Source organism: Cyprinus carpio, chromosome A10, assembly GCF_018340385.1.
Source record: "Cyprinus carpio isolate SPL01 chromosome A10, ASM1834038v1, whole genome shotgun sequence".
In the NCBI taxonomy this organism is placed as follows: domain Eukaryota; kingdom Metazoa; phylum Chordata; class Actinopteri; order Cypriniformes; family Cyprinidae; genus Cyprinus; species Cyprinus carpio.
In genome coordinates, this window is record NC_056581.1 from 4,880,285 (window position 1) to 4,905,244 (window position 24,960).

A 24,960-nucleotide genomic window follows, 5' to 3' on the forward strand; every position below is an offset into this window, starting at 1 on the left:
CTCCTAATGAGACGAAGGATGGTGTCCTGGGGTATTCCCTCCCAGATCTGGACCAGGGCATCACTGAGCTCCTGGACAGTCTGAGGTGCAACCTGGCGACGTCAGATGGACCGAAAACATAATGTCCCAGAGGTGTTCTATTGGATTTAGGTCAGGCGAGCGTGGGGGACATTCAATGGTATCAATTCCTTCATCCTCCTGGAACTGACTGCATACTCTCGCCACATGAGGCCGGGCATTGTCGTGCACCAGGAGGAACAAGCACCCAATGCACCAGCGTAGGATCTGACAACGGGTCCAAGGACTCCGTCCCGATACCTAATTGCAGTAAGTGTGCCATTGTCTAGCCTGTAGAGGTCTCTGTGTTCCTCCATGGATATGCCTTCCCAGACCATCACTGACCCACCACCAAACCAGTCATGCTGAACAATGTTACAGGCAGCATAACATTCTCCACCGCTTTTCCAGACTTTTTACATCTGTCACACGTGCTCAGGGTGACCCTGCTCTCATCTGTGAAAAGCACAAATGTCAGGGTCGACACAGCATTGCAAGAGAAATGGTCTATGTCTACACACCAGTCAGAAAAACAGGCCATCTAAGAGCATAATGCCAGCTAGTAGAAGGCACTCTGGCCTCTGCAATGGTGTTTATACCATGTGAAAGGTGCACAGATCCCTATTAAGGGGCCATAGATGAAGGCTCCACAACTTGGGTTGGGGGTGCCAAATCGTTCATTCCACTTGGGACAGAAGGTCCTTCCTCAGAGGGTATGGACAGGGTGCTGCTGACAACAGCTTTACCAACTCTGGGGACAAGCTAGGTTCTGCCAGAGTGGAGCCACTAAAAGTATCAAGCATCTGTCCTCCCTGATTCATCTGATGTCCTGGGGGAACAAAACTGCTGGGGAAAAGGCAAAAGGATACAAGTATGGCCAATCGTGGGTTAGTGGGTCCATTCCCTGGAAATGAACACTGGGTAGTGAGAGTTCTCTTCTGAGGCAAAAAGGTTGACTTCCACTTGCTCGAAGATGCTACAAATCTTCTGAACTGCCTGAGGATGGAGTCTCCATTCTCCTCTAGATACTCCACTCTGGGACAACATGTTCACTCACTGGTTCAGTGTGCCTGGCATGTGCACTGCCCTCAGAAAGTGGACATTGTGCTGTGCAAACAATAGGATGTGCCTCGCTAACTCATAAAACAAGTGTAACCTGAGATTGGTCCAAAACCAGCCAGTCGCTGAGATTATTCAGGACGCACACTCCCCTCTGTCACAGGAGGGAGAGGGCTGCGTCCACACACTTTGTAAATTTGCAAGGTGCCAGAGACAGTCCAAACTGAAGGACAGTATATTGGTAAGCCACCCCCTCGAACATGAATCTCACGAGTTTGTGATTGGGGGCTGTGAATATGAAAATAAGCATCTTTCAGATCCACAAAGAAAATACAGTCCCCTGGGTAAATTTGAGAGAGGATTTGCTTCAATGTTAGCATTTTGAAAAGCCATTTCATTAAGGCATGGTTCAGATGTCTCAGGTCGAGGATGGGTCTGGGACAACCATCCTTCTTCGGAACAAAGAAGTAGAGGTTGTAGAAGCTTAACTTGCTGTGGGCTGCGGGACCTTCTCTACGGTGCCCCTTACTGGTAAACACTCAACTCATGACTAAAGGATACAGGCTTCTCTGTCTTAGACCAAAGTTTGGAACATGCCCCCAAAATGGGCGGCGAGCACTAACGTACTTTCGTCTTCATACGTAACCTTAACTTGTGCATCGATTGTAATGGAGGTAAAGACGATTACAGTGACATACAGGAGTCTGTAATATGCGCGAGTCTGTTATTATTAGTGTGCTAATAAACAAACAGTGTCTGTGCGCTCTCTGATAGCTTTTTGCACTAGCACATTTCAGTATGGTTGCATGTCTGGCAAGTGTTTTATAATGGACACTCGCTGAATAAATGTGTTTTCATAGCAGTTTGTCAGTGGTGTTTATATGGGCATATATTCACTGGTGATGTCAAACTGCCTTCAGATCGCAATTTCATAATGCTTTTATTTGCTTTTTTAATTTGCGTTTTGCTCTGTTTAATAATTCTGAATGGATCTGCATATATTTAGTGTCATTGTAAACCTGCAATATTCGAGAAATCACAGATTTGTAACGACCAACTTCTTTTGCAATGGCTGAAAGTGTCACCCCTTTGGCCTTCATCCGGACAACCTCCTGTCACAGGGTTTCAGTGACCTTAGAGCGGCCCGCCATCTTACAATCTCAGTGAAAATTGGAGGAATGCTGCCAGTTAAATAGGGTTTGTTTGTTATATAAATAAGAAAATCAGCATCAGGTGCCAGATTAACACCAATAACTGGGAGGTATCTGTGAGTGTTCTCTAATTTTGAAGTTTTTTTTTTTTAAATTTAAATTTAAAAAAAAAAAATTCATTTAAATTTTATACACTCTGCTTCAGAATACCATTCATTTATGAAATATCCCTTCTTCTTCTGTTAGGACGACTTCAAACAGGACTAAGCAGGGACCTTGAAATAGGAAATTGTAAGTTGTTCTCTAATATTGATCTCCACTGTATACTGTTTCACATACTATTCTTAGAAAATAGTAGGCAGTATGCACTGTGTACTAGGCACTAAGCAGTATGCAGTAAGTAAGTGTGCCATTGAGAACACAACCAGACTCTTTGCTCTAGTAAATGGCAGAGAGAGACTCTGGCCTCAAGGTAATGCAGAAATATTTAGTATGTTGTTCGGGAGATACAAACTGCATTAAACTAAATTAATTCAAGCTATTTTTAGTGCTGACAATTTGAGATTTGTCGGCGAACAGCGACACCTGCAGATCCGCTGCAAACCTGCGCGTCAAATACGGAATTATTTCGCAGACGTACTGCAGTGGTGTTGTGTAGCGTCTGTTTATGTCCGTGTTTAAACCATTGAAAGTACTTCTCATGAACAAATGGGGCATTAAAATGTATACATAAGTCTAGAATTTAATATCTGCATGTCATCTAACGAGTCCCGATGGTGAAAAGAAAACAGAGAAGAGTTCTGCGCTATGTGGAAGAGGGGAGCCTGATGAAGTTAAAGTCGTTCCTTCGTAAACACAAGGATCTGGAGCTGAATTTCACTCAGGGGAAGAAGCACAGAAGCCCCCTACACATTGCATGTTCACACGGGGATGATGCAGTTCTCAGACTGCTGCTGAAACATGGAGCAGACCCCCTTCAAACCGACAGAAATGGAGACACGCCGCTACACCTGGCCGCAAAAAGAGCCCTCAAACATGGCAAAAGAGGTACGAGACCGTGTAACATCATCAAACTCTTCCCCTGATTAAACTGTTTTTAATACTGATCACCTTATTCATCTCAGCTTATGATGATCTGGTGGTGCCATTACGAAAAAACTGTCCAGAAGCCGTGGATATGTCTAATAAAGCAGGAGTGACTCCTGATGACCTGCTCCAGTGGATGAAGCCCGAGCAGGTGCTGGGAAAATACACTCTCTCTAAACTATTAAACTAATCATTATTTGGTTATATTGGGAACATTTTAAACCGGTAGTGCTGTCATGATTAGTTATGCATCTTGAAATTCATGATATGTTTCATATTAATTTAACTGAAACAGGGGAAGGTCATAAATGAATCCTGTGTTGATCCCGAGCAACAGTGGAGAGAGAAGCTGCTGGGAGAATGCCAGGATGAGTTTTTTGAGACATTCGGACAGTATGATGGTAAGCTTGAACATTCTGCACTATTATTATTATAGTTTTGGAATAGCTGGTTATTCAAAACATTATAGTCCATTGTGAAATCATACATGGATGATTCAGTGGCCACGAAGTGAGATGAACACACTGAATAGTTGCAGAGTAAGTTTTGAGTTAACAAACCCAGCCGTTGCACAATGCTCAGTATTAACATTCTCTATCAACTCAGGTTATTGAGTTAGATATGTTACTTTGCTCAGAGCTGATTGGTCCAGCTTTGGTTTGTGATCCCTAACTCAGAATTAAACCTGCTCCGGAGGCATAGTGTAAGTTACCATGATGACGAAACCCGCTTAAAACCAACCCACCTTCTCAAAACTCAAGAGTTTGCTCAAACTAAACACAAACTTACTGTTACAGTTATTAAGTTTCTGCAGATTCACACTGCTTGACATTTTACATCCTGCTGAAATGAAGTCACAAAGGTCTACAAGTGGTCCTCTCGATGATATACTTCCTGTTTTTTTTTTTTTTTTCATTGCACTACATAACATTTTGTAGACCGAAGATTTTCAAATATTAATAAGCAGTGAAGCAGTTTTAATAATTGTTTTTCTAAGAAACAGTAATAAACAATTTTGAAGCTTTTTTTAAAAGTGAAGCTTTTTTCTTCTCCCTGATATTTTTGCCCTCATTATATATAATCCTATATATAAAATAATCTATATTAAAATCTGAGATATCATTTATTACAGAATTTGTATCATTTATTACAGTCAATGTGTGTATAAATTGCATTTTAATGTATTTTTTAGTAAAAGTATAAAATATTAGCAACATTTTTAACTATTTAATTAATTACACACATATATATATATATATATATATATATATATATATATATATATATAATTATTTTATTTTTTTCCCTAAATGAGTGCCATTGATCATTATGTAGTTCAATAAAGTGAGTGTCAGTGAACGGACTGCTCTGTAGGTGTACCGTCCAAAGCTGAGGCTACTGTATATTGTATGAATATGTCCTGTTTGCTCCAGATGACTTTTTATGGGATGATAAAGACGAGGTAGACTTCGGAGACTGGGCGGATCAGATCAGACGGGAGTATTTTGCCAAGCAACGGGCCAAAGAACAGAGGGAAGCCAGTTCTTCGGGTCAGAAGAAGTCGAAGCGGCGGAAGGAGCCGGAGGAGGATGAGAGGAGTCGGAGGGAGCTGAGAGCCAGTCTGGAGCGGGAGCATGAGGAGTACCTGCAGCGTGCGGCTCGTAAGGAGGAGGAGACGCGGCTGGGGAGGAAGAGGCGCTATGAGGAGCGCTGTGCCGCCACGTTTCACAGCTCCTCGAGCAAAGCGCCTGAAGAACTGCTGGGATACGACGACATCCCTTGGCCCGCTCCCCGCGGCTCGCTGGAGGAAATGGTGGGCGTTATGTTGCATGGTGCGGATCGATTTGATTCGACTGTTTTTCGGAAGCTGCTCCGTCGCCAGCAGGCCCTCTGGCACCCAGACAAGTTTGTCCAGCGCTGTGGAGGCCGTCTGCTGGAGTCTGATAGACAGAAGATCCTCGACACCGTCACTGGCCTCTCACAGGAGCTCAACAGACTCGCACAAACCCTCCGATGACCTGGACTTCACAGATCTGAGCGCCTCACTAAACCACTTTCAGTCACTTTCCTTTTCCAGCTGGCATGTGATTAGAACACCCTTTGAACAATCAAATAAAAAATACATTCTTTCTCAGCATAATGGCATAGTTGCTTTATTAAATAAAAGAGGGACAGGGACAAAATAAAGTGCCAACAATAGCTGATGATAATCGGAAATGAACTTATTTATTTAGTATTTCAGGTACATGCCAATTTTTTAAAGGAAACTGTAAACTTATTTGGTACATTATTAAAGTTTAATTTAAAAATCGAGACTGTTAAAACGTGAAGTTTTTTTTGGGGATATCTCAATTTACCTTAAATCTCTCTTCTCTGATATTTTCTTTGCTGTAGTTGCAGTCGGCCCTATATAAATCAGAGGTTTTGCTCTCCTTTTGTTTTAACTTTTTTACGTATTATCAACATATTGCATATAATAATTATCAGATGGTTTCTACTAGTATTTATATTTACTACTAATGTGTCTATTTCTACTTTAAGTTTTATGTATCTTTTTTGAGCATCTTCATGGACCCCTGGTTGAAATTCATTTTAACGTTCATGATACTCTCATGCTCCACTTGATGATGGGTTTTCAAGCTGTTTTGTAAGCTGAATCATTATGACCTAAATAACTGCTGAGATTTTAATTAAACATGGTGAATTAATCATCTTCATATGCACCTTTATAAAATATTATTTCTATTGTTATTTTTTTTGTATTCTTATTAAGTGATTAAGGGCCACATTCATTAATCCTGTCAGGCATTTTGCACATACTGCATGTAGTATAGAGAAACGTTACTTTTGGATGCTCTTTTTCATGACAGTTTGGCTTTTTCTGAGTATCTGCATTTGCTTTGAGAAGAATATTTAACTGAAACCAAAGTTAGTCGATCTATGGTGCACTATATAAATGTACTCCCATGTGAGGTGGAAGCTAGTGGGTTATATGACGTCACTGTCACATCAGGACCATTACAATCTGATTGTATCTGCTGAAAACATTATATTTAACTGTGAGTTGGTGTTTATTATTTGAGAACCGTTAACAAAGCTTTGTTTCGCCCTATAAATCTTCTAATTTTCAGGCATTTACACAAAGGACAGGCAGATGGCCTGCCCCTGGTCTGGAAGAATATTGCACAGAATATATTAGATGATGATGATGTGGTTGCCAGATTGGAGAAAAACACTTACCAGACAAACTTGTTTTCTTAGCAATGAAGACATTTAGGATTTAGGATATATTATTGTTATTAGATCTGTCACATCATTTTTTCTAACTCAATTTTATAGCAATCATATATCATTTTAAATAAACCTTTATTTTATGTATTTTATTTCTGCAACATATACAAAAATTACTGAGTGGATCTTAAGCAGATAAAATATTTGCAAGCCATGGGTTCGTTATGGATTTGTATAATAACAGTTCTTGTTATTTGAAATTATAGTGGCATTTCATAATTAAGTCATTATAATTGTATTAAATATAATCGCACTTAATGAAAGATGGAGTGATTTAACATACTAAATAAAAAATTGAAAAAGATTTTGAAAAAAAAATCCAGGTCCAGGCACTCAGTAGGATGCAAAAGTTGAAAAGCCTTTATTATTTAAAAGGGCTAAAGCAAAAAAAAAAAAAAAATATTAAATACATCTTGAACTGTTGACAAATGTACAATGAAATTTGTAAAAAATAAATTTTTGTTTATTTGTATACATTAATTTAATTTATATTAATTTCTTTATATTTATTTACTTAATTTTTAAATCACTCTATGGACAAGGAAGCCAATTTCAGAAAGTGAAAAAAAATGTGAAGTGAATGTGTTCTGTAAGAGAACTATTTTGCTAAGTCGTCGGTAGTCTATCATAAATGCACATTATCATACACTGACATATATCATATGTTTATGCTATGTTTTGATTTTTTAAACTTTAAGCTTCTTTTTTTTTTCAAATATTTTTCTAAGTTTAAAACGTGTTAAATATAAGAAGGGGATTTGCTAGTATAGTACCTGGCAACCCATGGGCGCAATCTGTACACCGGCAGGGTTTGCGCTTTACGGGAGTGATCTTTCTATAATGCGATCTATTTAAACACCAAGACTTCGTTGTATACGTACGTTATTACGGCTGGATAGCGTTTAGTTGTTTGTTTGGCAACCTCCCTTCAGTCGCCTTTAATCTCTTACATGATTTCTGTTGTTTCAATGGCAAGACAGCAATTAAAGGTACAGACGCCTATCGATTATTTTTGTCCAGCCAGCTAGATAAGACACTGTGTTGCATTAATGTTACACATGCAGTTTAATTTGTAGTATTTGCATGATAATGATAAGAATATTCCCTAGGTTGCTAAAAATAGCATTTGCAGGTTAATGATCTTCGGCACAGTTTAATCTCATTCCGGCTCAATCAGACATCACAGTCTTTAGTAATTCAGAATGCGCGCTAACGACCATTATCTTAATCAGAAATGCACTGAGATTTAATTTTTGTGTTGAACGCTTGACGCTCGCGCCAGGTTGGTTGTGCTGTATTGAAGTGAATCGCAAGGCCAGAGGCGGATTGAGTGATCCAGGTGGCCGAGAGGAGAGAGGAGATGAGCTTTCGGAGTGAGGAGATGTGTTTGGCGCAGCTGTTCCTGCAGTCCGGCTCCGCGTACGACTGCATCAGCGAACTCGGAGAGATGGGGCTGGTCGAATTTCGAGATGTAAGTCTGGACTCATCGGGTGTGTATCAAATCCTAGTGAGCTGCCTAGACAGCCTTTCTGGTGCGTTCCGAATCAGCGGTGCTGCGTGCACCTGATGCCCCAAAAAATGCTGTCTCTGTAGATTTTGAGCCACAGTCTGAATTCTCAGAACAGACAGATTGGAATAAATTGACCGTAAATTATCGGCATTACTTGGCAACCCATGCTGCTTTGCTGCAAGGAAAGTGTCGCTTATAGGTGTGAAACGGATTTAATGAAATCTGTGTTGAATTGTGCACATTTTGGCCTGGTCACACAGGGAGGCTGATGTATGTCAGCCTGGTTAATGTCCTGCTTAACACTGAGCTGGATCAATTGCTTGCTAAAAACAAACAAATAGAGCAAGTCTGCTTAAAAGCCTATGTTTTCTATTCACCCTGAGGATGTTTGACACTCATTAACAACTTCATGCCATGTGTTGGTCACATAATGTGTGACCTACTGTTAGGTTGGGGTCAGTAATCGTAGTTGACAAAACAAATCTGAGATTTTTTTTTCTTTTTCAAAAAATGAAATTTTGCATATTCTTTTATTATGCATGCAGCTTATTTAGCCTATCAGTTACATTTTAAACGAATGCATAATGGTGACCAGTCACTGGTCCTAAGCAATGAGGTTATTGTTAACTAATACTATTAAAAATCATTATAAACTTAAGTAAAGGTAGAATAAAATAAAATAAAATAAAATAAAAATATAAGTTGAAAAGCATTAATGAAAATTAGAAATGTTGCACTGACAACTCACTGAAATAATAATAATAATAATAAAAGTTTATGTCCAACTACAAAATTACACCAAAACAGAAATTAATATAAACCAAAATTATTTAGAAAGATTTTAAATATTGAAAATTCACATAACAAAATGAGTAAAACTTATACTAAAATTGCAAAATATAATATAAAAAATAAAAGCTAATAAAAATATTAAGTAAACAATGCTAAAATAACACTGGTCCTAAGATATACACTTTCTCTTATGCATTTGTATGAATATTAACCTAAAGTTTCGATTTTGATTGTCTAATAACTTGTTTTTATTATTATTATTATTTACGTATCTCCTTGTTCTAAACTGTTTTCCTCTGTAGATAAATATATGTAAAAAATAAATAAATAAATAAATAAAATACATATTAATCTTCTGATAGCTTTGTGTGAGGAACATTCCAACATGTAAGATATTATGCAGTGAACATCTTAGCTAATCTTGTCTAATATCTGAAGTAATCATTCTCTCCAGTCTGATCTTTTCAACTAATTGACTGATGCGGTTTAAAACTGGTCTGAATGATTCGTTCACACATCTATCTGATCCTGTTCTCAGGTTCAGCTCACTGATCTGGATCTGGTTGGTCAACAGCTCACTGGAGTGGAAGACAATATTATCATATGACTTCAGAAGACTTGAAATAGTGTGCATGAGTCATGTAAACCAGTTTTATGATGATTTTATGTTGGATTTTACATGAGGAAATTAACCCAAGCAGACCCGATTATTATGCAATGCTGAAATCTCAACAATGACCAAATATCATTTGATTAATGTATTGGTCAAAGCCTTGTATTGTTGCCTCTAGATTGTAATATGTTGTTGTGTCAAACATATAAGTCATAATCTGATGACCTGTTCCAGCTCAACCCCAGTGTGAGCTCCTTCCAGCGCCGCTTCGTCAGTGAGATCAAGAGATGTGAGGAGATGGAGAGGATTCTGGGTAAGAGAGCTTTATTAAACACTCTGTAGATTTTAGGTCAAGTCTCATCCTCTCCTGCTGAGGATATTTGAAATTCAAAATCTGTCTTTAATGGTACTATTATTTTTCTGTATTTTTTATGAAACAAGGGGAAAAAAATCTTTTTTTGCTATATATTTCTGTCTTAGCCTTAAAAGTGTGTTGCACAGGCCATTAGAATCAACAGATCAAAGCACAGAACAGACAATTTTTGTACATTAGAACAGACTTTGTTCTGAATTTGATGTGATTGCATTGTTATGCTTATCTAATACAACCGTGACTGTTTCTGTGTGCTCTTGAATCAGTGTTTAAAACTCAATATCATTGTTTGATCACCTGTAGGGTATCTGCTGAGGGAAATCAGGAAGGCTAATCTTGCAGTGCCAGAGGCTGAAATCCCTCCTGCTGCTCCTGCACCCAAAAATGTCTTGGAGATCATGGTAGGTGCTGAGATGTACTGATATTAGCTGCTTTAGTAGACAAGGTCAATGTGCCAAACAGGCTTTTTCTAGCTCACATAAACAGTGTCCCAGTTCTGAGTTCTCTTTAAGCAAAATTAAATATGATCATTTTAGCATAACATAGCAACCTTCTAGAAACAGCTTAACAAGCACTCAGAGCACCATCCACTGGAAATCACTCAAGACACTCAGTGTTATAGAGAAAGTTACATTTACTGTGTTTTAGAGGATTTTCACTGGCAACATCCACGAATTTCAAAAGATTTTTCTGTGGGTTTAAGTTCATAATTGCAACACTATAAACCTCATGCATCTGAGAAACAAGTGTGCAGCCAGATCCAGAATGTTGTCTTTGAACTTCTGTTTTTACGGTAGCTATGGCATCACTGTTGAGGAGTAATTTGCTGCTGAAGTGGATGTACTTAGTGTAGAGTTAACGAAAGTTATTGTGCATGGTAATGTGCAAAGCAGATGTCATAATAAATGTCAGAAGACCGGGAAGGCTACATAAGGTCTACTGACTATTGAAATTTTAACGAAATTGTGTTAATGCGACTCTGTAAAGTTGCGTTCACATTTACCATAGCTCTGCAAAATATCATGACAAAATACAGTCATTTGAGTAAGAATTCATGCATTTGTTAATTGTGCACAAGGACAAAACATTTCCCTGCACAGATTTCATAGGTTTTTCACACGAATTTGCCGTGTTGAGCAGCAGAAAGCTGCCTGATTTGAAAGAGATTTCTGTGTGAGTTGCGCTTCATACATCGCTACATTATTGATAATTGACAGTGGACCTTTTCTGCAACAATAACAGTCAATGTAGAGCAGCAGAGTACTGTTAACTGTTGCTTTACGAAATTTCATAGACGAAATCTAATCATTTCAATATGAATCCGTGCAATTTCACTTAAGGGCAAAACATTTCTCCAATCAGTTTTCAAAAGTTAAATTTGGCTTTAAATTTAGACATCGCTACACTATTGAAGGTATACATTTTTATTGTTGGTGCAAATTTAACCAACATTTTGCACCTTTTTATTGTGAGTGTAAGTTTCCCTAATGTGATGCTCCTTGAAAAATTACAGCAAGTATTACAGATGTTTGTGTGTAAAGGGTATTGAAGATTATAGACCCTTAAACGAGAAGAAATTTCCCTCCCATGCGGTTTTATTCAATTACAGTGTGTATATTTTTGGCTTAATGGCCATGTGCTCTGTGGTTTCTGGTAATTGATTGTACATGAGAGCTCCAGTTCTCAGCGTCAAGACCCAGTGCTGGTAATTGACCGTGTTGAGTTGGCTAGAGTGATTGATTGTGTACAGTGTGGGAGAGAAAGCTTGTGTGGCTTTCTGCTGTGTGCTTCAAGGTACTCGTGATACCGCATGGCGTTTTTAATGTGTTAAGTATTGTTTTTGGTAATTATGTGCTGAGTTTCATTGACTGGTGTGTGTCTCGTTTTGAAGGCATTTGTAAATATTGAATGTGTAAGTGTGATTTTAACATCACTGATGGAAGGTCATGGCTGTTGTCAGGAGCAACTGCAGAGGCTGGAGGTGGAGCTCAGCGAGGTGGCCAGGAATAAAGAGAAGCTCCAGCGGAACCAGCTGGAACTGACGGAGTACACACACATGCTGAGAATCACACGCACGTTCATGCACAGCCGCTCCAGGGTGAGCCTCCATTCACCAGCATTACTGTGACAGGTTTAGTGACTTAAACTACTGTCATTGTGAGAGTATCGTGAGCAGACACAGCAAAGCTTCGGTACTCTGAGAGTCACATGACATTTGTGATGTTTATGATGGAGAAACATACAAGCCTAATTTACTGTGACCAGAGCAGCTTGGATCAAATCCTATATTTGTCTTATTTGCCACAGTTAGCTTTCTTTAATGTAAAAATGTAAGGGCTTATCAGTGGCGGTTCCATTATACATAAATTATCATGCCAGATATCTTATAAATATCTGAAATGTAAAATTGCCAAAATTCTTTTAATAAATAATTATAAATGACATATTTGACACAGTATTTTCTTAAATATTTGATATAGTACAATTTAAAAGCTATGAGCTGAACAGAAATTTCTAAAATAGAACTAAATTGTAAATTTGGAACTTTATTATTTTAACACATTGTGTAAAATAATGATTCCTTTTATATTTTACAAAATTTGTTTTTAAATTGTATTATATTTAGGGCTGTCAAATATTAATCACGATTAATCACATCCAAAATAAAAGTTTTGTTTACATAATATATGTATGTTTACAGGGTATATTTATTATGTATATATAAATACACACACATAAATTATATATTTAGAAAATATTTACATGTATATACATTTATATAATTATATTCTTATATTTCATATTATATATATAAATATATTTAATATATAAACATAACATATTCTTCTTAAATATATACATGCATGTGTGTGTATTTATATATACATAATAAATATACACAGTATACACACATATATTATGTAAACAAAACTTTTATTTTGGATGTGATTAATCGTGATTAACATTTGACAGCCCTAAATATAATACAATTTAAAAACAAATGACTTGAACAAAAAATGCTGACATATTTAAAGTAAATAAGCAATTTTATTTTAATTAATGTATAATACAGTTTATTGAAAGTGTGAGTTGCACTATTTTTTTTATTTTTTAACACATTTTTAATAAGTAACTAAAATGATTTATTTTATACAATATTTTCTGTAATATTTGAAAAATGCAATAAAATACGATCTAATACAATTTAAATCTTTAAAATATTTGTAAAATTAAAAATAATTTTTATTTTTCATTTTATTTTATTTTATTTTTCTTATACATTTTATTGTTCTTATTTTAATTTAGATATGTACAAATACATTAACATTTTAAAAAATATATATATATTATCTTTTGCAATTTTTGATACTGTAAGTCGCTTTGGATAAAAGTTGAATTATTACATTTTGGAATGAACACAATCATTATTATTATTATTTTTTTTTATTAAATCAGTCAGACACATTTATCAGCTAATACTAATAATGGCCAAATTTCGGCTGATTAATTGATTTAGCTTGTATATTCGTTAATCACATTTGTGACCCTGGACCACAAAAGCAGTCTTAAGTCGCTGGGGTATTTGTAATTTGTCAAAATTGTAGATTTTTTTTTTAATGGCAAAAATCATTAGGATATTAAGTAAAGATCATGTTCCATGAAGATTTTTGTAAATTTCCTAACGTAAATATATCAAAACTTTATTTTTATTTAGTAATATGCATTGCTAAGAACTTCATTTGGACAACTTTTTTCTCATTATTAAAATTTTTTGTACCCTCAAATTCCAGATTTTTAAATAGGTGTATCTTGGCCAAATATTGTCCTATCCTAACAAACCATACATCAATGGAAAGCATAATAATTTTGAAAAATTGACACTTAAGAGTGGTTTTGTGGTCCAGGGTCACATTTTAGTAAGTAATGTTAAAATAAACCTTCTGTTTTAGAGAGATGACTACTATCTGTAGCTCTCAGATATTTGTTAAATCTTAATTGATTTGTGAATGTGGATGTGTGTTTAGCATGAAGCCCTGGGCCCTCAGTATGAGGAGTTCCCGTCTCTGGAGACTGAATCAGTGACAGGCTGCACCAGCATGCAGAGACTGGGCGCCAAACTCGGGTGAGTCACAAAGACCCTCTCACTCTACACACAGCGGAGATCTTACATCTTATAAACAGATCAGTGTGTCTCAGTCTACATCCTTGTGTTTTACGTGCGTGTGATGTTTGTGTTTCAGGTTCATCTCAGGGTTGATTCAGCGGGTGAAGGTGGAGGCGTTTGAGCGCATGCTCTGGCGGGTCTGTAAAGGTTACACCATCCTCAGCTACGCAGAAGTGGACGAGAGCCTGGCTGATCTTGACAGGGTATGCACACTCTGTGTGTAAATGAGATCCACCAACAAAGTGCTTTTTAATGGCTGTAGTTATATTCAAATGGCTTGGTTTAACAGAATATGCTGCATGGTGTGAACATGCCTCTGTGTTTGTTTCACAGTTTTAGATCATACCCGTCTGCCGCAGCTACAGTCTGCTAATGTATTCAGAGTGATGATTCTGTGTGTTAACGGAGGCTCTGTCTCGTCTTTATGTGCTTCAGGGGGAGATCAGTAAGAATGTAGTATTCCTCATCTCCTTTTGGGGCGACCAGATTGGACAGAAGGTTCAAAAAATTTGTGACTGGTGAGTGAAGGCCTTGATGTAGACTGGGTTCATTCAGACACATTCATGTTTGTGCATATTTTCTGCACTATTTGTTAGTTGTCGGTCTTTGTACACATAAATCAGGCACAATGTAAGTTTGAATGCAAGAATGCACCTTTTTGGGTCTATTTTTTTCACATTTATATTTAACTTGACATTAATATAATATTTAACATGATACTTAACATGCTAGGCCTGTCAATTAAACAATTAATTTTAATTTAGTAGTTAAATTTAAGTAATTATTTAAAAAAATAATGCAATTAAAAAAATTTAAGCATTGTCGAAATTATTCTTTGTGAGGATTTATTAATTTTCTTCGAAATTATATTAAAATTAAACTCATATAGTGAATTCAATACACTTTGATGAACAGGTTTTAAATTTCTGAATTAAAATTAATTTTTATATTTTTTTGTGGCATTGAGTCTGAAATTTTATGGTGATTCAACTGTCCTGATATTATAATGAAGAAAAATGCCTGTTGTTTGGCATAATCTTTCATTATTGTTTCTTAGAAAAAGAAAAAAACAAATCTTATTTGTTTGTTTATATTTCAAAAGCTTTTGTCTGTTAAAAAACAAGTGATGTTTTGCAAACAACATGCATAAGAAAACGGGTCAAAAGTCTCTTTAAATATCAGATAATTTTTATGTGATTTTTATTTTTATTTTTAAATATCAGATAATTGTAATTTTATTTCAGGTTGTAAATTATCATATCAGTCCTCCAGAATGTAAATTTTGAATTATTTTTGAATAAATAAATAATAATATTTGACATTTTTAGGTGTATTTTACTTTTAATTAAATTTTAAGTTCACTTAATTTAATTAAAAACTTTTCTTGACAAATAATAAATGTTTTTCAAAACCATATCAAGCCAGGTTCTAAGTATTTGGCACATGTGTTTTTAAATTATGTCCACGATCTTTTCTGCTTCATGAACACTGACCCAATTTGTCAATGAACCAAAAATGTAGCTGTTTTTAACTTGACTCTCGATTGTATGGCATCTTATGGCAATTTTAGAAAAACGAAAGTATTTTGCAGATGGAATACGTGTTCTGTCCCTAAGTCTGTCTCCAGCACATGGGATTTTGCTTTATGATTTTCACAGTTACCACTGTCATCTCTACCCCCACCCTGAAACAGATGAGGAGAGGGCCGATGTGATGGACAGCTTGAGGACACGCATCCATGACTTACAAAACGTACGTCTTCTGCTTTCCCGGCTGTCTTCAGGGTCTCCTTGGGGGTTTGATTATTGGATGCTGTTGGTTTGTCCTCTGCAAAATAATGCTGACGTTATCACATTTACTGGAGGATTGGCATAATTATTTGATCCTGCTATTTCATAATTAAAGCATTAATGAAGTGATCTTTGCGCATTAGGTTTTGCACCGCACTGAGGATTACTTGAAGCAGGTCTTGCACAAGGCGTCTGAGTCAGCGCACTCATGGGTGCTGCAAGTGAAGAAGATGAAAGCCATCTATCACATCCTTAACCTCTGCAGCTTCGACGTCACCAACAAGTGTCTCATCGCTGAAGTGTGGTGTCCAGTCAGCGACCTGGCGAACCTGAGGCGGGCGCTGGAGGAGGGCTCAGTGAGTAAAATATTTCTCAACCTGTTGACATATGAGAAGCAATTCAGATGTTTTAATGATTAGACAATTACACAATCTGAGATAAGTGACGTGACATGACATACAGCCAATATGGTGACCCATACTCAGAATTCGTGCTCTGCATTGAACCCATCCAAAGTGCACACACACACTGTGAACACACACAGAGAGCAGTGGGCAGCCATTTATGCTGCGGCACCCAGGGAGCAGTTGGGGGTTCGGTGCCTTGCTCAAGAGCACCTCAGTCGTGGTATTGCAGGCCCGAGACTCAAACCCACAACCTTAGGGTTAGGAGTTAAACTCTCTAACCACTAAGCCACGACTTCCCCCTTAATAAGTGTAGCATCTTTAAAAAGAATAGTCCACCCAAAAATGAAATTTTGCTGACAGTGTACTTGGCCTCAGGCCATCTAAGTTGTAGAAGAATTTCTTTCTTCATCAGAACATATTTGGAGAAATGTAATATTATATCACTTGTTCATCAATGGATCCTCTGCAGTGAATGGGTGCCGTCAGAATGAGAGTCCAAACAGCTAATAAATACATCACAATTATCCACAGATAACCCACTGTGATGTAATGCTACATTTTTTCAAATCTGCTCCAATAAAGAAATGGCCTGAGGGTGAGTGAATTCTTTGAGCAAATTTAAATTTTTGGATTTATTCCTTTAATTGTCTTTAATAGAGAAAAGGTGATGCCACCGTCCCTTCCTTCGTGAACCGTATCCCAAGCAGTGACACTCCGCCGACACTTTTGAGGAGCAACAAGTTTACCTCAGGCTTCCAGAGTATAGTGGAAGCGTATGGAGTGGGCGACTACAGGGAGGCCAGCCCGGGTGAGTGCAGAACACCAACCATTATATACAACCGTAAAGGCCCCGGTATACTTCAAATGAAGTTCGTTTTTGTTCTTCGTTTGGGGGTAAAAAGAAGTTTGAAAAGACTGAGCGACGGTATACTGTTTCTGAACTTTCCATCACCCCCCGCTGCTGGAGGCGGGGTGTAGATTAATGTAAACATGCGTCGCGAATCTCACGCGTATCCCCTAAACACAACAACGATGAAATGATGAAGTGTAGGCAATCTAGGTGTGAGACGGGCACCAACGGTCAGAATATCTGTAAAACTTTAGCATGATGTGGAAAAAAAATATTGGAGTCAGTTTGTTACTTTATTTTATTAGTGTTCGTTTATTTTATTAAACTGGATAAATTGTTATACCTTTTTATATTTTATGTGGTGTCATGATTTACACAAAGCAAAGGTTTATTATTGTATGTTCGTTTGGCATTTCATTTATTGCACACCCTTTAAATCCGCTTCTTGAAAGAACAGCAGCAGCAGCAGTATGGTGTAACATTTATTTGGTACTTGCTACCTTATATCTTTACGCTTTCCTTTCATTCTGTTCATGGCTTTGGAAAACTTGTCTTGGATGTTTCTCTGCGTCACTTTTTGCATAACTGCAGGTCGTCGACACCAAGCTTCCTCGCAATTTCTTTCTAGTAATTAATGCTTTCTCTGAATCTTTAAAGTCTCTCCGCGAGCCATCGTACAGGTGCGGATACATCTGTGCCAGCTCAGCTATTCGACACTCCAGTGTATTTATATTGCTAGTGATAAGAGATGTTGTTCTCTTGCCTGACCTCCGTTGAATGAGGAACGAACCGGGAAAAAAAAATCGCACGTCAAAGAAGGTGGAGTTTCACAACAATAGAAACTCAAAGGTGTTCAGGAGCCAAACGAACTCCCCCAGAAAGTTAGCTTTGGTCAGCTGTTTCGAACTCAAAACGAACTTCATTTCTGCCTGATTTTGTTCGAAATGACCTCATATCAGTTTGTTCTTTGATTTCCTTTGAAGTATATCGGGGCCTTAATTGAGAAGCTACATGGCTTTCACTGGGAAGTAAAACAACAGTTCACCCAAAAATGAAAATTCTGCCATCATTTGCTCACCCACATATTGTTCCAAAACTGTAAGACTTTCATCTGTGGAGCACAAAAAAAGATAACTTGAAGAATGTTCCTGCCATTCTTTTCAGTAAATGCATAAACTGACAGTGGCTCTCAGGCTCCATATGGTTCGCCATTGGCCATACACTACCATTTAAAAATACAGTGAAAACATATATTGTGAAATATTATTACAATTTAAAAGTTTCTATTTGAATATGTTTTCATGTAATTTATTCCTGTGATGCATTATTATTATCAATATTGAAAATGGTTGTACTGCTTAATATGAATGATTTTCAGATTGTTAATGATTTTTCTTTCCTTCCCTCACAGCTCCTTATACCATTATTACCTTTCCCTTTCTGTTTGCGGTGATGTTTGGAGATCTTGGTCATGGTTCAGTCATGACGCTCTTTGCTTTGTGGATGGTGTTGACTGAGAAGGACCACAAGCGGAGACGACCAGGAAATGAGGTCAGAGTTGTTATTAAATTACGTTATTGAAAGTAATTGCAATTAGCTTTTGTCTATTGTTTAGCACCCGTGCTAACATGCATTGAGCTGTTGTAATAATACAGGCGATGCCAGTACAACTTGTTGTTTATAAATAAATGTTTGTCTCTGTTCAGATCTGGACAACCTTTTTTGATGGTCGGTACATCATACTGATGATGGGATTATTCTCCATATACACTGGACTCATTTATAATGACTGCTTCTCCAAATCCCTCAACATCTTTGGCTCAGCCTGGAGTGTCAAGGCCATGTTCACCAAGCAGGAGTGGACGTAAGACACAAAACACACTTTTTAGGGGCCCAAGCACTCATATAGCGCCACCAGCTTGCAGCAGGAAGAGTGGCACTAAAAAAAAAAAAAATAATAATCCAAACTGATATTTCCATTTATAATTCATTTAAGGATCCATGTACAATAATCATACAAATCATTGCATGCTTTCCTTACTCTGGCACAGAAATGAAACTCTACAGACAAATGCTTTACTCACCTTGAATCCCAATGTTTCCGGTGTTTTCTCTGGACCTTATCCACTGGGCATTGATCCAGTGAGTACACACTCTCTGAAGATTTATGAAGCACCCTTCTGTGGGTGGAAGCCACATGCTGAAATAATACATAAGCCACTGACACTGGTTTCAGGGCTCTAATTTGTCGTGTTTGATTGACCTGTAGATCTGGAACATGGCCGTGAATCGCCTGACTTTCCTCAACTCCTACAAGATGAAGATGTCTGTGATCATCGGAGTCATCCACATGAGCTTTGGGGTGGTGCTCAGTGTCTTCAACCACTTGTGAGTGAGCTTCGGTTTATTTATGTCTTGTTATGCGTCTAATGGTAAAGGTTCAATTAATAATTATTACACAAATAAGTGATTTTGCACAAGGTTTTCAAATGGGTTCGAGGACCACAGGGCAGTGTTATTTTAGTTTTATTGAGATGCTGTTATAGTTTTTTTTTATTTTTAATAGTATAGTTTTTATTGATATTTTGAATTAGTTTCATTTTTATATTTTCCGTTCTTTTTCATTGTATTTTAAAGTTTGTTGTGTTTCTATTGATATTTCAGATTAGTTTTTATTTGTATATTTTCCATTCATTTAAATTTTATTTGCAATTTTAGTGAATTGAAATTGTGTTTTTGTCAGTTTTATTATTTTCAAATATTTCTGAAAAAAAAAAACTGAAAAATAATTTCAGTTTGAGTTATTTTAGTACATCACGTTAAACTAAATTGAGATGTAAAATGAGAAACGTTGCCTTGGCAACTAGCTGATACAAAATATTTTATTTCTTCTTCACTTTTTTACATTTTATATTATTTCCATCAACATTTATTTTATTTCATTTTTTATGGTTTTATATCCTATAACTATAATAGCAATGGGGTAAAAATATGTAATCAATGTATTCTGTCAAACTTTAATTTATATATATTTATACATTTGTTTAAAGATAATTTAATGTAAATAAAATGTTATAAATAAAATTGTCATTTACTTATTTGTTTATAAATTAAATATGTTTAATGCAATAATTTTTAACATTTGCTGAATTTACATATTATTAATTTTTCGTTCTGCTTTAAAAAGACTGGTCAGAAATCATGAGATTAATCATGATTAACAGTAAGAAACACATACCCAAACATCCGTCATTATTCAGATACTCTCTGCATTCAGTCCTCTTTGCTCTTAAACTTTCTAACTTCTGCCTTTGCTCTTTTCCTCTCTATGAATTTATAGGCACTTCCGACAGAAGTTTAAGATCTATCTTCTCTTTCTTCCTGAGCTGCTCTTTCTACTTTGTCTCTTTGGGTACTTGGTCTTCATGATCTTTTACAAATGGCTGGCGTTCACAGTGCGAGACTCACAGCTGGCTCCAAGCATTCTCATCCACTTTATCAACATGTTCCTAATGCAGGAGAGTGCCACTGCACCACTTTACCCTGGACAGGTGTGTGTGTGTGTGTGTGTGTGTGTGTGTGTGTGTGTGTGTGTGTGTGTGTGTGAGAGCACTTCCTTCAATCTGCCTGATGTCTGTGTTTGTCTTGATCCTCTTGTAACAGATGGCACTGCAGGTGTTTCTCGTGGTGGTGGCTCTGCTGTCGGTGCCAGTGCTGTTATTCGGGAAACCTCTGTACCTCTACTGGCTGCATCATGGCGGGAAGAGCCTGGGGGTCCACAGGGTGTGTCTGTGTTCTTGTGTATGTATGTGTTCGTATCTGATGTCACATGAAATTGCATGATACATTCATGCTCTGTGTAGTCCTACTAGCTCATACTAATCAACTAAATCAACAGAAAATAAAGAATAAATTATTAGGGCTGTAGATCACATTAAAATATGGTAACACTTTATAGTAAGGTGAGGTCCCATTAGTGAATATATTAACTAACATTTACAATGAGCAATATATTTGTTACAGTACTTATTAATCTTTGTTAATGTAAGCTCAGGTCCATTAAATTATATAAACAGAGACAATTTATGAGTTTAATGATGTATAATGTATTAACATTAACTAAGATTAATAAAATGTTTTAGTGAGATGTAGTAGTCTTCAGATGTATGTGCACATGTGTGTAACAAAGTGTATACTGATGTATTGATGTGTGATGGACTGGTTATAGAGGTGCAAAGATGCTACAACATATTACTTTGTGTGCAGGGCTACGAGAGAGTTCGGCGTGTGAGTGAAGAAGATCTGTCACTGTCTGTAGTCCATGATGAAGAGGAGGGACTAAGCGACTCAGGAGGGCCTCAGGAGGTTAAAGTTGACCGATCTCACATTCAGTCACTATTAAGACTTTCTTGTATAAATGGCTCTAACAGCGTGTTTGTTCTTTGGCAGTTTCATTTCGGAGACGTCTTCCTGCATCAAGCAATTCACACCATAGAGTACTGCTTGGGCTGCATTTCCAACACGGCCTCCTATTTGCGTCTCTGGGCCCTGAGTCTCGCTCACGCCCGTGAGTGTCTGGTTATACTCACAAAAACGCATCAAAATAGCCACACGTGTCATTACATCATGGCCATATGAATTTGTTTTCTAGACTGTTTATGCATATGTTATGTGTGTGTGTTTCAGAGCTGTCAGAGGTGCTGTGGGCGATGGTGATGCGTCTGGGTCTGAGGATGAGCTCCAGACTGGGCGTGCTTTTCCTTGTGCCTGTGTTCGGTGTCTTTGCTCTGCTCACGATCTCCATCCTCCTGGTCATGGAGGGCCTGTCCGCTTTCCTCCATGCACTGCGTCTTCACTGGTGAGCACACAGCCAGGTTTAATTATCAGAAATGGGATTTCATTTAAAAAGTCTTCTAGAAGAGACTCCAGAGAAATTTTTTTATATTAAATTGGAATTAGGGCTGCACGATGAATCATATTTTAATCTTGATCACAGTTTTTGCTTCGCTCGATTTATCTGCAATATTTTCCTGCTATGTTTATCCTGAAAACATTTCATTTTAAATAGGCTTTTGCATTATCTTGCATTGGTAACAAGCGTCTACGAGCGCTAATGGATGCGGTTGCCAGATGTCAAGAGCTTAAATCCCCCAACGAGAGCTTTTCCCTTAAATTGATACCATAGACTGTAAAAAAGATGGACGACGCACCTTCATTCACTTCCATTGAAGAAAAGTGAAGCCGCCATTGTCCCAATAGGGCGCGGCCTTATTGCGCTGATTTGGGACCAGAGTCTGCGCAGTAGAGAGCGAAGTGGAGCCACGACCTGCCCAAGTGTGCCGCACTAGTCCTCAAAAGTGAAGCCATGGCGTTTCGATCGTCCCCAGGAGGCTGGTCCCAGTATAGGCCATAAACCCCGCCCTCTCCATGTAATATAATGGGATGTGAAACAAACTTAATAATTAAATTTCACTTAAAATATTTTGTTTTCAAACATGGTTTTTGTCATCTGATGTCGATTTTATCACGCTGATGTAAGTAAGGGTGTTAGTTTTTAAAATAAGTTTGGTTTTAGTTAGTTATGTAGTTATAAACCAAACTCATTTTAAAAAACTAACACTGTTAGCATCCCATTGACTCCCATTCATTTTGGCGTCACTTTGACAGCGAATAACTTTACATCTGAGGCGTTTAAAGACTCCATTTGTCCATTCATTATTTCTAAAGAAACACGAAAATGTATAAAAGGCCCCACTACCTTGTATCTTACGTTATGGCCCCGTAGAAGCAGTTTTTGTAAAAATAGGCTAATGATTGCGTCATAACCTGCGACTCTCTGTCGCACAGTAGAGAAATTACCGTATGGACAGGAGGAGAAGCTCGCAGGCAATCTTTTACTGTCTATGAGGCTATCGGGGGGACGTGGAGGCATGAAGTCAAGGGAGAAGCCCATAGAGGGTCCAGAAAAGACACGGGACAAAATTATTCAACAACGTCTGCAAGATTCGGTGGGTGATTCAGATTTCTCTTGGCACAGCGATTAGAAGACTTACAATTGTCAGACAGGTTGCTCACGTGACATTTACGTCATCAAGCTCAGTTTGAGTCTGCGCAGTACGCTCGACCCTCAGGAAGTGCGTGCTTCTAATTGACTTCACTCGTCTCCGTTGAATCCAACGGGGACGCTGTGTCCATTTCTTTTACTGTCTATGGGACCAGCCTCCTGGGGGTGATCGAAACGTGATGGCTTCACCTTTGAGGACTAGTGCGGCACACTTCATTGATACATTTTTTTCACAGTGGTTTACTTAATCTTCTCAACCTGGCAATCAGGCCTACATGTGCCGTCTACATTAGAGAAAAAGCTGTAATGAGCTAAAAACACTGGCAAACATGTAAGTAATCTCCACTGAGATGTTCTTCTTGAATGAAAGTATAATACAGCTTGTTTTTCTTTCACACGGTCGTCTGTGCTGTTAAATCTGTAAGAGTTGACATCATCTTTGATGTGAAAGTGCAAAAATTCTGATGAAATGGGAAAAAAAATTAAGTTACAATAATCGTGATTATATTTTATTGCAAAATATTTATGATTTAAGCATTATTGTGCAGCCCTAATTTTAAGTTAATATTAATAGTTTCAGTTACATTTAAAATATTTTGTAATATTATGTTATAAAGAAATCTGTATTGCTCTACCTTCTATTTATAGATTCCTTTTAACGTTTTGCAGGGTGGAATTTCAGAACAAATTCTACAGTGGAACGGGAGTCAAATTTGCCCCCTTTGACTTCTCCCTGCTGCCCTCTGTCTTTGAGCAAGATGGGTTACTCTGACCGCACAACACTTTGAACAGGACACTGTAGCTTATCATGACCCACTGACCTCCGGGCACGGGACAACGACCCAGCTGTTGACTAGGAAAAGCTTCTTGCACCGTAGAATGTGTTCCCGGCCGAATCAGTGCGCTAACCTGACAGCCGGTCTGCAGCAGTCCATATCAGATGTTTCAGGTGCAGGATTATCAGTTGTGGTTCCATCATGTGCTGCCATTTGAGGATTGTCAACAAAGTCCTGCTATTATATTTATTTTAAGAGATATAACTTGTATTTGGTACTGCACCTTCATAAGCATTCGCGGTCATATCGACTTTCAAAGTGCCATAACTATTTTTCAATGAACAGTTTTGTATGCTTCAATGAAATGTACTTCTGCTTGCTTTAGCTAGGTCTTAGAAAGAAAAGAAAAGCCTTTGCAGGTAAACTATGGTGTGGGGAATCCTACACTGTGCAGTGAACAATGCCAAATAACAAATATAATTTACAATGTGATATTAAAGCATCATTTACAACATTTAGCGTGTAAAGCAGGTTTCCAGGGTAGCATTGTTTTTTATTGTTTCGTTCAAAATTAATTCTAAGACAATACTTTATTCATATTTAAAAAGAAATATTTCGGTTTTCCAATACACGTGTTTATGGTTTAAGAACTGATGCTCACGGGTGTACAATTTTGTTTGCAGTGTGTTTTTCATCAACACTCCTGTAAATTTACATTTGTGTTTCAGTCGCTTATAAACAATCTATTATTATACGAATAGTGCAGAGTTGTGCTTATTGTGATATAATTAAGACCATTTCTTTCATACATCATTTCTTTTATAAAGGATTCTGTCAAGTAGGTCACTCTGGACGAATCCATCCTAACGACGAACCCATATTTAACTTCGCTATATTAAACTTCTTTCCTGTATGATGTGCTTTGCCAATCACAGTGCATCAAAAGTTAATGTTCAGACAAATAAATAGGATTTCA

At 37.4% G+C, this 24,960-nt stretch overlaps 2 protein-coding genes across 5 annotated transcripts; both read left to right on the top strand.

The window, feature by feature from the left end:
• Positions 1-2,755: 2,755 nt before the first annotated feature.
• LOC109102046 (NF-kappa-B inhibitor-like protein 1) lies at positions 2,756-5,664 on the top strand. The gene is made up of 4 exons (XM_042764823.1): positions 2,756-3,314; positions 3,392-3,504; positions 3,649-3,754; positions 4,787-5,664. Exons 1-4 carry the CDS (start codon positions 3,041-3,043, stop codon positions 5,368-5,370), a joined length of 1,077 nt encoding a protein of 358 aa, XP_042620757.1. The 5' UTR covers positions 2,756-3,040; the 3' UTR covers positions 5,371-5,664.
• Positions 5,665-7,415: 1,751 nt separating this feature from the next.
• On the top strand, positions 7,416-24,888 carry LOC109061555 (V-type proton ATPase 116 kDa subunit a2-like). 4 transcript variants are annotated; one of them, XM_042764818.1, is made up of 21 exons: positions 7,417-7,633; positions 7,927-8,115; positions 9,794-9,872; positions 10,236-10,333; positions 11,893-12,030; positions 13,958-14,055; positions 14,174-14,300; positions 14,533-14,615; positions 15,756-15,849; positions 16,031-16,243; positions 16,952-17,102; positions 18,556-18,695; positions 18,851-19,008; positions 19,196-19,286; positions 19,414-19,532; positions 20,485-20,695; positions 20,808-20,945; positions 21,411-21,509; positions 21,594-21,711; positions 21,831-22,002; positions 23,878-24,836. In XM_042764818.1, exons 2-21 carry the CDS (start codon positions 8,005-8,007, stop codon positions 23,978-23,980), a joined length of 2,541 nt encoding a protein of 846 aa, XP_042620752.1. In that variant the 5' UTR covers positions 7,417-7,633; positions 7,927-8,004; the 3' UTR covers positions 23,981-24,836. The 4 variants fall into 4 exon arrangements, with proteins under 4 accessions (XP_042620751.1, XP_042620754.1, XP_042620752.1 ...); XM_042764819.1 differs by having other exon boundaries at positions 20,808-20,927; positions 23,878-24,835; XM_042764817.1 differs by having other exon boundaries at positions 7,416-7,633; positions 20,808-20,927; positions 21,411-21,711; positions 23,878-24,888.
• Positions 24,889-24,960: the final 72 nt, after the last annotated feature.